The sequence below is a fragment of the Leptodactylus fuscus genome, chromosome 2, assembly GCF_031893055.1.
Source record: "Leptodactylus fuscus isolate aLepFus1 chromosome 2, aLepFus1.hap2, whole genome shotgun sequence".
In the NCBI taxonomy this organism is placed as follows: domain Eukaryota; kingdom Metazoa; phylum Chordata; class Amphibia; order Anura; family Leptodactylidae; genus Leptodactylus; species Leptodactylus fuscus.
In genome coordinates this window covers 82,647,795-82,661,473 of record NC_134266.1, presented here as the reverse complement: position 1 = coordinate 82,661,473, position 13,679 = coordinate 82,647,795, and the positions used below count along the sequence as shown (strand labels likewise).

Sequence of the window (13,679 nt, the reverse complement as noted above, 5' to 3'; positions counted from 1 at the left end):
TACCCTAGGAGCAATACCTCTGTACATACAGTATCCAATGGACCGCATTCCTGTTTTTTTTTTTTGTTTTTTTTTAAATTTCTGTTGGATCCATACAGAATCTGAAAATAAAAGTAAATTGTAATATTTTTCTATGGAAGTAATGTAGAGAGCTTAGGCACCCTGTGCGAGTCCTTTTGGAAAATGAAACATCCCAATATGAATTTTCCTTGCTTACTTTCCAATTTCTTATGTATCTTCAAGCACAATGTGCTATGTGACCTTAAATAAGATGGTGATCTTCTATACTCCATTTTCAATCCCCAGGGCATACATCAGACATGTCTCATAACTACCATTTTTGCCATATTTTTATATTATTTTTATTGATTTGGAATAAAACATAACTGTACCAGTCAGTACAATGCTTCAAGTCCTATTACTCACAACGTACAAAACTACACATACTGCATGTAAACAATAACCCGCCTGGTTCTAGTTCTATATAAATGCCCCATCATATTAGCATTGATCTTTATGACTATACTGTACATATGATTAATATTATCCTCTTGAAATTAATATCTATTACTTAAAACATTTCCCTTAAACAATATTTCATCATGTTTAACAGAATTGTGTTTAAAGGTAGCTATGCCCAGAAATGGGATCTGAATATCATTTACAAAGACGACTACATGTAGTTTGTGAAAAAAAAATTGTCTCGTCCAGTTATTCTCAAAGTTAATGGGCATGAAAGATGTCTAGTGCAAATAAGCTATTTTGCATAATAATTATATCTGTTGCAATTGAAATGCAAAAGGTCAATGAATTTAGCTGCTAAGTTTTCAGATCCAGAAAATACAGCATTAGCAGTAGCGTGTACATGTTAAGACTATCTTGGTTTATGACTTGACTTTCTCATTGAGCTACAGTACAGACCAAAAGTTTGGACACACCTTCTCATTCAAAGAGTTTTCTGTATTTTCAAGACTATGAAAATTGTAGATTCACACTAAAGGCATCAAAACTATGAATTAACACATGTGGAATTATATACTTAACAAAAAAGTGTGACACAACTAAAAATATGTCTTATATTCTAGGTTCTTTAAAGTAGCCACCTTTTGCTTTGATTACTGCTTTGGACAATCTTGGCATTCTCTTGATGAGCTTCAAGAGGTAGTCACCAGAAATGGGTTTCACTTCACAGGTGTGCCTTGTCAGGTTTAATAAGTGGGATTTCTTGCCTTAGAACTTTGAAAGTGTCCCCAAGTGAAGTTGCAAAAACCATCAAGCGCTACAAAGAAAATGGCTCACATAAGGACCGCCCCAGGAAAGGAAGACCAAGAGTCACCTCTGCTGCAGAGGATAAGTTCTTCTGAGTCACCAGCCTCAGAAATCACAGGTTAACAGCAGCTCAGATTAGAGACCAGGTCAATGCCACACAGATTTCTAGCAGCAGACACATCTCTACAACAACTGTTAAGAGGAGACTTTGTGCAGCAGGCCTTCATGGTAAAATAGCTGCTAGAAAACCGCTGCTAAGGACAGGCAACAAGCAAAGAGACTTGTTTGGACTAAAGAACACAAGGAATGAACTGTAGACTAGTGGAAATCTGTGCTTTGGTCTAATGAGTCCAAATTTGAGAACTTTGGTTCCAACCATCATGTCTTTGTGTGATGCAGAAAAGGTGAACAGATGGACTCTACATCCCTGATTCCCACCGTGAAGCATGGAGGAGGAAGTGTGATGGTGTGGGGGTGCTTTGCTGGTGACACTGTTGGGGATTTATTCAAAATTGAAGGCATACTGAACCAGCATGGCTACCACAGCATCTTGCAGCGGCATGCTATTCCATCCGGTTTGCCTTTAGTTGGACCATCATTTATTTTTCAACAGGACAATGACCACATACACACCTCCAGGCTGTGTAAAGGCTATTTGACCAAGAAGGAGAGTGATGGGGTGCTACGCCAGATGACCTGGCCTCCACAGTCACCAGACCTTAACCCAATCGAGATGGTCTAGGGTGAGCTGGACCACAGAGTGAAGGCAAAAGGGCCAACAAGTGCTAAGCATCTCTGGGAACTCCTTCAAGACTGTTGGAAGACCATTTCTGGTGACTACCTCTTGAAGCTCATCAAGAGAATGCCAAGAGTGTGCAAAGCAGGAATCAAAGCAAAAGGTAGCCACTTTGAAGAACCTACAATATAAGACATATTTTCAGTTGTGTCACACTTTTTTGTTAAAGGGATTCTACCACTAAAACACTTTTTTTTCTAGTTACCACGTCGGAATAGCCTTTAAAAAGGCTATTCGTCTCTTACCTGTGGAAGTGCTCTCCGCCGCGCCGTTCGTTCAAAATACCGGTTTGTACCGGTATGCTAATGAGTTCTCTCGCAGCGATGGGGGCGCCCCCATCGCTGCTCCTGCGATGGGGACGCCCCCATCGCTGCGAGAGAACTCATTAGCATACTGGTACAAACCGGTATTTTGAACGAACGGCGCGGCGGAGAGCACTTCCACAGGTAAGAGACAAATAGCCTTTTTAAAGGCTATTCCGACGTGGTAACTAGAAAAAAAAGTGTTTTAGTGGTAGAATCCCTTTAAGTATATAATTCCACATGAGTTAATTCATAGTTTTGATGCCTTCAGTATGAATCTACATTTTTCATAGTCATGAAAATACAGAAAACTCTTTGAATGAGAAGGTGTGTCCAAACTTTTGCAGCGCTTTTTTTTTTGCTGCGACCTGCTTCATGCGGCCGTAGAAGAAGAGTATGCATATCTACTAAATGTTGTGTAATAGATACAGGTTTAAGACTAGGAATGCTTACATCAGACAAATAATACATCTTTCTAACGGAAGTGGCTTCTAAAGGAATTGTAAGAAACTGAAAATATTTGACATTTCTATTAGTTGTTAAACATTTGAAGCAGCCTGACCACCGCAAAGTGAGCAACATCCGGATTTCTGGTTATTTAATGACCACTTACACTTAATGATCACTTACATTATGTTACTTTTATTATTTATCATGGAAATCAATAGTTTCCTTCATTTTCTAAAATTCCCTTATCTTGACTGAGTGTTTGCTAAACCCAACTAAGGAAATTAATGCACAAATGTAGCCACAAGCATCGCTTGTTCAATTGTTCGGAAGTTAAATTGTGACTTTTGTACTTAACTTCTGGGGGCAAGGGTTATGGTTCTTATGATAGGTATAAAAAAGTAAAAGGTAATTGATGATTAATATTGGCTATGTAATAATTTAGGCTTGTAATATATTTTAACCATTTGTTGTACTACAATGCAATAATACTCTATGGAAAATAGATACTTCCTGCACCGACCTTTACTTTGCTCCACCTCCCATTACATGACCACGAGGTATTAATGACTCCCCATGACAAGTGGGGCATTTTAAAAGACCCCAGAAACTACCAGGTCTTAGAGTAACACCAACTGGCATAATATACTGCACTTCTGTAATACTGCAATATATTATAAAAGTGCTGTAAGGATTGCACGTTGAAATCCCATAGTGAAATTGAAAAAACTAATAACAAAAGATCAAAAAAAGTTTATTGAAAAATAAAACAACCCGTTTTTACTTTATAAAATGTCTTATTCTGGCCAAAAAAATACAGAACTGTCACACTCATAAGGACCTATATTATATAAAAAAATCAACGCTGAATCAAAGCTAACTGGGCAGATTTATGAAGACTGACATTATTTTTTAACCCCATTGTCAGAAGAGGCGACAACTCTTTTATGACAAGGCGCATTCCTCCTTATATCTGGCTCAGATCCCACATAATATACGCCACAAATCTGGGGGGCTGATGGCTCCAACCCTTACAAACCCTCACCACACACTCTTTTTGGGAGAGTGGCGAGGATGGCACAAAAAACTAAAAGTTCCAATTTTTTGTGTATAAGGCATAACAAATCTGCCCAAATAAGTTCAATGTACCCCATAAATGGTGACAATAAAAACTAATACCCATAGCACAAAAAAATCTAAAAAAAACCTAATCATAAGAATATACAGAATAGTGTCGTTCATGCCCACTAGATGAACACTTCCTTAAAAAAAATCCCAAAAATAATAATAGGCTTGTTTTAATACAATGTATGTTATATCCCCCAAGTATGTCTATAAAAAAAAAATTAAGCTATAACTTTATTAAAAAGCAAATACATAAACAAAAGGTGTGGAATCCCAAAGATTTCCAATTATTTCCCTTTAATACCAGTTAATTTTACTCTATACAATATGGATATAACAGTGAAACCATCAACAAGGGTCTGTTGATTGACCTATATTTCTTATCAATGACGATATGTGTGTGCATTAGTATGCACAGCTGCTGTATAGACTTGGTGTAGTACATGGTTCCAATACGGTATAGGTATCATAGTCCCATTAATTCATACAGTATATAAGATATAGTGAAATGTGTTGCACATCAAAGCCTATCAAAAGAAAAGTGGTCACTCCCTCCGTGTGAACATAAAAAATGTTCTCTGCATGGTGTAGATTTATGGAAATACCAAATCTCAGAATATTTAGATGTCCATGTGTTAGAACACATTTATTGTTGAGTAAATGGCTTTGGGATATTCACAGATGAGAAGCATATATAGCAGACAGATAATAAAAATTAAAAGATCATATACTAAAAAGATTTTGCTCAGTTAGTGTTTAAGGGGGGGTTCATACTACCGCTGGTGTCCTCGGCTATCGTCTGTACAAGATTTTAGCAACGGACATTGGCTGGTCTGTGCAATTTCCATTCATTTCAATGGGAATTTATCTTGTGTCCTTTAGTGACAATTTACAACCATGTCCGTTTTTTCAAGCGGACAAAAAAATCCTGCATGCTAGACTTTTCTGTCCGTTTAAAAATACGGACAGTAAGTGTCCGTTATTTTTTTTTTTACCATTGAGGTCTATGGGCAACGGACATATAACGGACAGTAGCTGATAGCCATCAGTTACTGCCCGTTTGTGTCCATTATGATAGGTGTCCATTTTTTTTTTAAACGGACACCTTCTGAGCGGACACCAACGGTAGTGCAAACCCTGGTTTTGTGTGTTATTTTGTCTAGCCTACCCTCTGTGAACAGAGCCTGGACTTCGGACTGATACACTTTACCTATGCTCATACAAACTATCAGGACAGGGGAGACTTGAGTTAAGGAGATATTCCAGTAGCAAGAAGTGAAAAGAACAGGGGGTAACTTGATGTCTGACCCCAGTTTGAATGGATCGTTATGTCTGAAATGTGCGCCACCTCTCTATTCATTTCTGAAGATGGCCAAGCACCGTAATTCGACTGTCTCCTTGGCATAATACGCACAGCACAGTATATCGTATAGCAGCTGGGCTTGGTATTGCAGCTCACCCCAGCTCACTAGACTCAGAATTCTCTCACCTAGACAATCCCTTTCATTTATTTGTTGTAGTTATATGAATAATATAATACGATTTAATGTTTGGGTGTCGTATAATACCATGAAGCAGGATTCTTTGCAAGTTCTAAGGTCTTAAAAGCTTTTGCAGTATTGAGAACATCTTGTCATTACATGTGGTATGGACTCAGGATCTATTAGCTATAAAATATTTACTTGAAGAAAGCATAATACATGCAGATGAGAATTTTCTCTAAAAGACCAGTCCAAATTATCTAAGCAGGTGCCGGCAGCAGTTAGTTCAGACTCCAGGGGCGACAGGAAGAATTGAAAGAATCTGTTACAATCTGAACTTGTGATTCTAGCTTATGTAAAAAGTAATATATATGTTAAATTTTTGAATAAAGTCAAGCCCGCTGACAGTCACCATCTGTTGAATAGTAGTATAACGCACAAGCCCTGGAATAACTGGGTTATGTTGGCAATTTAATAAAGAAAGCTGCATTGGCAGAAAAAAATGTTCCTGTTACTTGTACAAATTGAAGTTTGTTAATCTCTTTGAAGTACGGAGAACTTTATAGGAGTAAACCTCGGTGCCTTCACTGCCTTGTAACCTCGCGCGATGGATTATCAAGGCCATGGGAAAGATGGGGTTAAGTAAAGTCAACAGTGGAAAATAAAGCATTTCCTCTATAAATGTCAGCAATATCATCCAGAAGAAGGATGCCATCAGGTTACATGAGTTACAAAGCCTTGTACTGACGATAGGTGGACATAGCCGGAGCAAATATTACAACACAGTATATACTGTGAAGGTCAGTAATATGCTACAGAATCAAAGGGTATAATTGAAATAATGATTGATACGAATTATATAAGGTACAAATTATTGCCAACTACTCTAAAATAAGGTGATGTATAATATATATATATATATATATATATATATATATATATATATATATATATATATATGTATATATATTTATCTAAAAAATTATTGCATTCCCTCTGGATCAGCCCTTCCTTTCAGAGTGGTAATAAAAAAATATTTTTAAAAAAATGAAATGTAATACATTACAGTCTTCTGTTCAGTGCAAAAATATTGCTTTGCCTTTAGTGTGCTCCCCCTGGCTGTCAAGTCTGGGAATGCTGTTACTGTATCATATATTAATATACAGCACCAGAACTTTATTAGATTTATGCAGGATTGCAAGAGACAGCAGATCCCTACCAAACTAGTTTGATACATCAAGACAGGTAGCAGAGATACATACATAGGTAGAATGCTGATAGCCAAATGTAGTAGAGGCAAATGCATAGCAGGAGTCCAAAGACCACATGTAGAAGAGGTGCGAGCATAAAAGAAGCCAGGAGGCAAAACATTCATAGCAGAAACGAAAAGTCCACAGGTAGTGGAGGTACAAACATAACAGAAGCCTATAGGCCAAACATACATAGCAGGAGGTGGAGGTACAAGAATAACTGAAGCCTAAAAGCCAAACATGCATAGAATAAGCCAGAAGGCAAAGGTAGCAGAGTTATAGCAAAAGCCCATAGGCCAAATATTCAAAATAGAAGGCCCACCTGTATTTCACAGGTAACAGAGGTATGGCAGAAGTCTATAGGACTTACATTGGCAGAATGTGGAAAGAATGTGTCCAGAAATATCAGACAGAAGGACATGCATCCAAACATGGCAGATAGAAGGACATGTTGCTCAATACAGCACTAGATAGAGATACAAAGCAGAAGGACTAATTTGTCCACAAAATTACAGACATGACCCTGGCATCATACAGAAACATAACTCAGACATATAGATAGAAGAACAGCATGTGTCTGGGCATCAGATCCTAAAGCAGGCAATTGAAACATTGCTCAGGCAGGGTGTGGTTAGAGATTCAGGCTTTTATATACACACAGTGTGCACAGAGGTAAATAGACGGTTAGATGGATGGGAAAAGTAGTACGCTACCAAGCACAGAGTACTAGAAGTTATGTAAGTATGGACATAGAATGTTGTAGTTTCTTTTCTATTGAGCCAACTTTACTGCATGCCTTTCATTTGTTCACTAAATTCCATGAACCTTTTCTGAGAGAGATGGAAATACACCAATTTTCAATCTGTTTTATTACATTATACATTTTGTGGCATCCATTGTCCAGAACAAATACCATGTTATTCCTATTCTTATCTATATTCAATAGTATAATTATACTAAACGTTTTTGGTGTTTGTTTGTTTTTTTACTTTTTTTGGTGTTGCCATATTCTGAAAGACATAACTTTTTTCTATTTTTCCATCAATGGAGATTATGAACTTATACATATAATTGTTTGATCACTTTTTATCAAATTTAGAATGTGAATGTATTTTATTTTCTTATTTTGAATCTTTTAATTTTTTAGGCAAATTAGGGGTAATAGATCATCGGATTGTCTGATCTCTGCTACAATAAACTGCAGTAGTAAACTGACTGTCAGCAAGCCAATAAGGTCCTGCCTTGAACAGAACCTGATAGGCAAGTAAAGATGGTAGACTCAGTGCCTTGTTCTTGCCCCAGGTTGACATAGCATTACATCATCTCCCTCAGTTGGGATGCAGGGAGCCAATAAGGGGTAACAGTTGAGACCTGCTGACTATGCCATTAGTTCAGCTCCTTAACTGGTGCCATTTTAATGACAAACATTTATAATATTGAGAATTAGGGACTTTCACAATGTGCTGTACATACACTGTCTACCAATAAATATTTGGACACCTGCGGTAGAATAGAAAAACAACATTTCTTCATATCCAATAGTTGGTAGAACCAGCAGATGCTTCCTTATGGATGGTATTGAGCGACACAATACTCCCGGATGCCTGGTGAAACTCCTGGTGTATGTGAGCCATCGGTTGGGTGCGGTTTCTCTGGCCAGCACTTGTCGGTGTCTATCTCACAGTTTTGGGGGTCTGCTGACTCGGGGCACATTTCGACAATCACGTTCACCTTATACTTCGTAATCACATAGGCCACTGTCAATTTTGGGTAATTCAGTTCACTTGCTATGTCCCTTAAGGATTGAACATTTCTGTGGTTCCCCACAATTACCTCTTTCTCGAAATCAGACAATTCTGTACTTTGTGGCATCTTGCATGCAACTAATGCTAATGCTGTTTCCTATTTAACGGTGGAAGGTGTGACGTTCGTCACGACCACAGAGATCTTCATTTACATGGGTGTCCAAATACTTATTGGTAGACATTGTATATGGCTGTACAGAGTGCTAAGGGGTTAGGGACATGATTTTCACGTTACATGTTATATGGGTGATTTGCAAATTTTTCTTTTTTTTTTAGTGATCAATGGGTTAACAGGTTTGTTTCTAATTACAAATCTAGCAATCCTTTACATGATGAAATTAGGGAAGCAATTGCAAGAAACAGCCCAACCACAGTGACAAAAAAGCAGCTGTATATCTGCAGTGAAGGTTTCCTCTGTAAAATCAGAGCAGTCTGGTGTATGGGATTGGTTTAAATCCTATCAATTATCCCAGCCATGGGTTAGCTGAATAAGTGACTGCTAACCCATAACAATTTCATCCATTATATTTCCTGCCTTACTTGCTTTTTCCAGTTGTTTTCAATGGATTTTGTTTTACAAGATATCAAACTGCAACAAGTTATCAGATATAAGTTAAAGGGAGTTTGTCAAATCCCAAATGCCTCTGAAACCAATACTAGCTCTATGTAGGGGCCTCTAATAGAAGTAGAAACATTCCTTTATGGCCACAAGCAGATTTGAGAGATTTTCCTACAGACAGCTGAGATGCAGGTAAAGGCTGTAAATGTTATTCACAGCTATAGGGGAGAAATTTCAGAGGAGAGTCAAAGCACTTGCATTTGTCTGTACGTAAATCTGGTAAATTAGGTTGACCCGCTATGTACTTGCACCATAATCTGCATATCCATAAAAAGATAATTGTCTCTGCATTGATTTATCGGTTAAGGTATGATCCTGCTCCTGTTAGACACTTCTACACAGCACAGTTATTAGTTTTGGACATAAGCGTCTTCAACATCTGTATATTCCATGTTTCTGAATGGCGTATTGAAGGCATGGCGTATACATGCTCATTGCGGAAATCTTTGTAAATCTTACAGTTAGTTTTGCCTCTTATTCCTATATGATATTTTATAGCAATCCTTATATATATAACAACATCTGATGGCTTCCAAGCACTCTTCTACCCTACTTGTAATTTGGATCAGTACTTTCGTAGCCTGACAGACCAGCAGTGTGCACTGTTTGCTGCACTTTCCTTATGCTATCATAGGTCATCATTATTTTATGGCACAGAGGGAACACGCTGCAAGAATTTTAATGACAGGAAGATCAGATCATAAAATGAAGGCACGCTTCCTGATCTGAATGCCAGAGAGTGTGAGATGAAGGGTGAATTTACTCCTGGGTCAAAAGCAACATAAAATCAGCTCATAATTGCACAGAGTTTATCACCGTAGAATCCAGTTTTCATTTAATATCTGACTTGTAAAATTATGCTTTATCATATATTCACACCTACAGAAATGCCTCTAGACCTCAGGAAAGCCTTGATGGTGCTATGAAGTGCTACTTAGTATACTGTTCAAGGAAAACAAAGAGGATTTATTGTCACTTTCTTATCTGCACAATGTATTCACTGGCTGCATGGAAGCTAACTGCAGTAGTATAAATGAGAAGACATTGTTGATTGTAATAATGTCAGCAGCAGACTAGTATCCAGTAAATGGCTCCTACCTGCAGATAACCAAGGGTACATTTTATTTTCTTATTGTGTAGGGATTGAGTTTTACAACCACTGTGCCATGCTAACCTATCATAGTGCGTGGGTGCTGCAATGTTCCTTCTCTGCTATGTTCCTTCTCCGTGCCAGCACCCGGACCAAGCTCCGGGGCTGGCGTCATGTTGCTATGCCAGCCGGGAGCCTTGCGCAGGGTCCCCGACCTGTCAGTCTTTCGCTCTTACTGCAACCTATGCTATGTAGCAAATAAAGAAATATTGAGCCCTTTTACACATTTTCCATTAGAATTATTGGTAGTCCAGGCATGACCTCCGATTAGGGTCTCCATAATAACTATTAAAAAGGCGCTCATTGCAATCCTCTGAGTGCCATGAGCCCTCAACTCATAGATCCCCAATTACTGTATATCTCATATATTCTCAGTTAGGATCTCCACTGTATGCAATAGTAACACACTATAACAGAAATTATTATTTAGATATTCCAGTGATCAAGGACCCAGTTCATGGATCCCAATGATAACGTCAGACATGATGTGGCCAGGAAAATGTACTGTGTGTTATTCAGAGATTGTAGCATTGATTATGCCATCCTGCTGAATATCCCTTGTTTCTTCCTTCTTTAGTTCATGTGGAACCTGGCACTTGTGAAGTGATCGCTGCTCACAGATGCTGCAATAAGAACAAGATTGAGGAAAGGTCACAGACAGTAAAATGTTCATGTTTTCCTGGACAAGTGGCGGGGACTACAAGAGCAGCTCCATCATGTGTAGATGGTAAGCCTCACAATTCACAAATGTGTCTCTGGGTGTGGGTGTATGTTGGCAAAATGAAATGAAATTGCAGATTTTTATATGTTTGATATTTTTTTGTCTTTGTTTAAATGGTTTATGGTCGTTATACCCTGGTAGGGCATGTTGACATCATAGATTGGTACCTCACTATGGTACCTCACTATGAACAAAAGTGGAGAGCTTTCTATGTATTGTATTGCATTGGCCAACATTTCACCTCCATTGCCAACTTACTCTGGTAATATGAAGTATTATATTAAACTATGATATTAAAGGGAGTCTATCAGTGCCCCCAGCTACTTTAAACAGCTCCCATAGTCCTGCAGATGCTGTTAGCAGAATAAAAACTTTACCTTTCTTATGGTTCAGAGCCCCGGGGATTCAGAGAAAAGGCACTTTTATTCTTTATTGAAATGAGGTTCGTGGAGCACTGCATCATCACTAAACATGCCCATCCTGCACTCAGATCCTCCCCTGAGCAGTGGGAGGATCAACTTTCACTGGGAGCACTGACAGACTCCCTTTAAAGAGTTTGTCAGCCATGAAACAACCCCTTTAGCTATGCTTTGACTATACCATGTTGTGGCCAGGGCCTTTCCTAAACTTAACAATACGCCTTCAATAGCTTCAGTTAAATACACATACAGATGAGACCTATTTCTTCTCCCATACAGAAGTAGGCTGAGTTTGGCTGAGTGTAAATGTGCTTTCAATGTGGAGAGGGGAGTAAGTCTTTCCCAATCACCTTGGGTGGCAACTAGAAATGAGCGAACACTGTTCGGATCAGCCGTTCAGAACAGCACGCTCCCATAGAAATGAATGGAAGCACCTGGCACGGCGACCGGCCGCCGGCAAAGTGTACGTGCCAGGTGCTTCCATTCATTTCTATGGGAGCGTGCTGTTCGGAACGGCTGATCCAAACAGTGTTCGCTCATCTCTAGTGGCAACTTATCTCCCTTGAGTCAAAGGATCAACATATTAAAATGGAACATGCTGATCCCTTTCTTTCCCATTATCTGCTAAACAAAGTTGTTGAAATATCTAATATGCATTAAATGGTCAACTGGTCTCTCAAATATCAGCGGGTTCAGCCAACCTTGATCCAATCCACATGGCCACCTTTATTCTTGACAATGAATACTAGAAATGTGAATAAGCAGAGGTGTAAAGAAGAGTTTGCTTTTTTCTGGGTATTCAGTTCTAAAATGTTTGCTGAACCATTTCCCAAGTATAGGTCAATGAAGCATGTATTTCCATGTAAGTGAAATATCGCTCAATAATACGTGATCAATAGTGTAGACTGAAGCTTGTTTCTAACAGACTTTATTACACAGACGACCCAACTACATGTTATGAAAATGGTGAAATAAAAATGAAATAAAAATGAGGAGATGAAAAAGAATTGAGTCTGTCACCCTAGCTGAGCAACGCTATGTTTGTCATGTGGCACTTTGTGATATTACTAATCCTATAAAGGGTTGTCAATCCTAGAAAATTCTCAATAAATAGAAAACTCAGCTCTGCTTCCTCTGTACATTGTAATTTCATTTAATAAACCGTGTCTGTACTTGAATAGAAATGTTACTTTTTGCTGTATTTTGAATCACAATAGAACTGTATCATATAAACAAGAGCCTGAATGTATCCTACAAAGCATATCGCCCCTCTGTGTACTGTATATAAGACTAATTGAGTGATAAACCTCTATTGCTCTAATTCCATAACCCCCTTGATCCCGTTATCATGGTATGTCTATATCAGTATAATGAGCTACATTATAAGCAATAGTACTAAGAAACTAAGTCATTTTATTCCATTGTTTAGAATAACGTGGTTGTTGCTTGGTTTGTTGCTCGCTCATTTTCAGGTGCAATATTAGGCAGTCGGGGTCCATTACTTTCTTCGTTTCTGCGTTCACCTCGCTGCCTCCTCTCACAGCTGAGCGTCTCTGTGTCACTCACTGTGTGTAGGTGTAGCATCTGTTACTTGCTAGAAGTTGAAGAAAAAGTAATTTTACTTTATAACATGAATCCCTTGACTTAGTATTTATGTTGGCTGAGCCATGTGATAGTGTTATCAGTTTCATGATCAGGATTTGATACCTACTTTGGCTTTTCCCTTGATTCCATTGACAACTGACTGTTCATGTGTTTATTCAGCTTCTATAGTTATCCAGAAATGGTGGTGTCATATGCAGCCATGTTTAGATGGAGAAGACTGTAAAGTTCTACCAGACCTGTCAGGATGGAGTTGTAGTACTGGGAACAAAGTCAAAACAACAAAGGTAAGACTATCTTATATTAAGTGTTCTTGTGGGCAGTGGGGTAACTTGAAGTTCCTGTCCCCCAATGCAAAATATATAATGGGGTCAATGGTAGTGTATTTTATGTGACAAATGGGGCCTTTGGGACCACCCATGGTCCAGGGCTCAATAGCAACTTAGTTTCCAAACCATACATCTACTCGCCTAACATATCTATCTATCTATCTATCTATCTATCTATCTATCTATCTATCTATCTATCTGTCTGTCTGTCTGTCTGTCTGTCTGTCTGTCTGTCTGTCTGTCTGTCTGCCTGCCTGCCTGCCTGTCTGTCTGTCTGTCTGTCTGTCTGTCTGTCTGTCTTTATAAAACATGGATAAGATTTACTGTTATGGTTTCAGCTCAACTTTGGAAAAAAAAACCTGCC

At 38.5% G+C, this 13,679-nt stretch overlaps 1 protein-coding gene and 1 long non-coding RNA gene across 2 annotated transcripts in view; one reads left to right on the top strand and one right to left on the bottom strand.

The window, feature by feature from the left end:
- LOC142194750 (uncharacterized) overlaps positions 1-13,679 on the bottom strand; it is a 231,383-nt gene that overhangs the window by 81,888 nt on the left and 135,816 nt on the right. The window lies entirely within an intron of this gene.
- The window catches only part of TAFA3 (TAFA chemokine like family member 3), a 374,342-nt gene that overhangs the window by 302,180 nt on the left and 58,483 nt on the right, over positions 1-13,679 (top strand). Inside the window, exons 3-4 of the mRNA XM_075264071.1 lie at positions 10,822-10,971; positions 13,149-13,273. Of these exons, the coding sequence (XP_075120172.1) occupies positions 10,822-10,971; positions 13,149-13,273 (275 nt within the window). The remainder of the gene's footprint in view (positions 1-10,821; positions 10,972-13,148; positions 13,274-13,679) is intronic.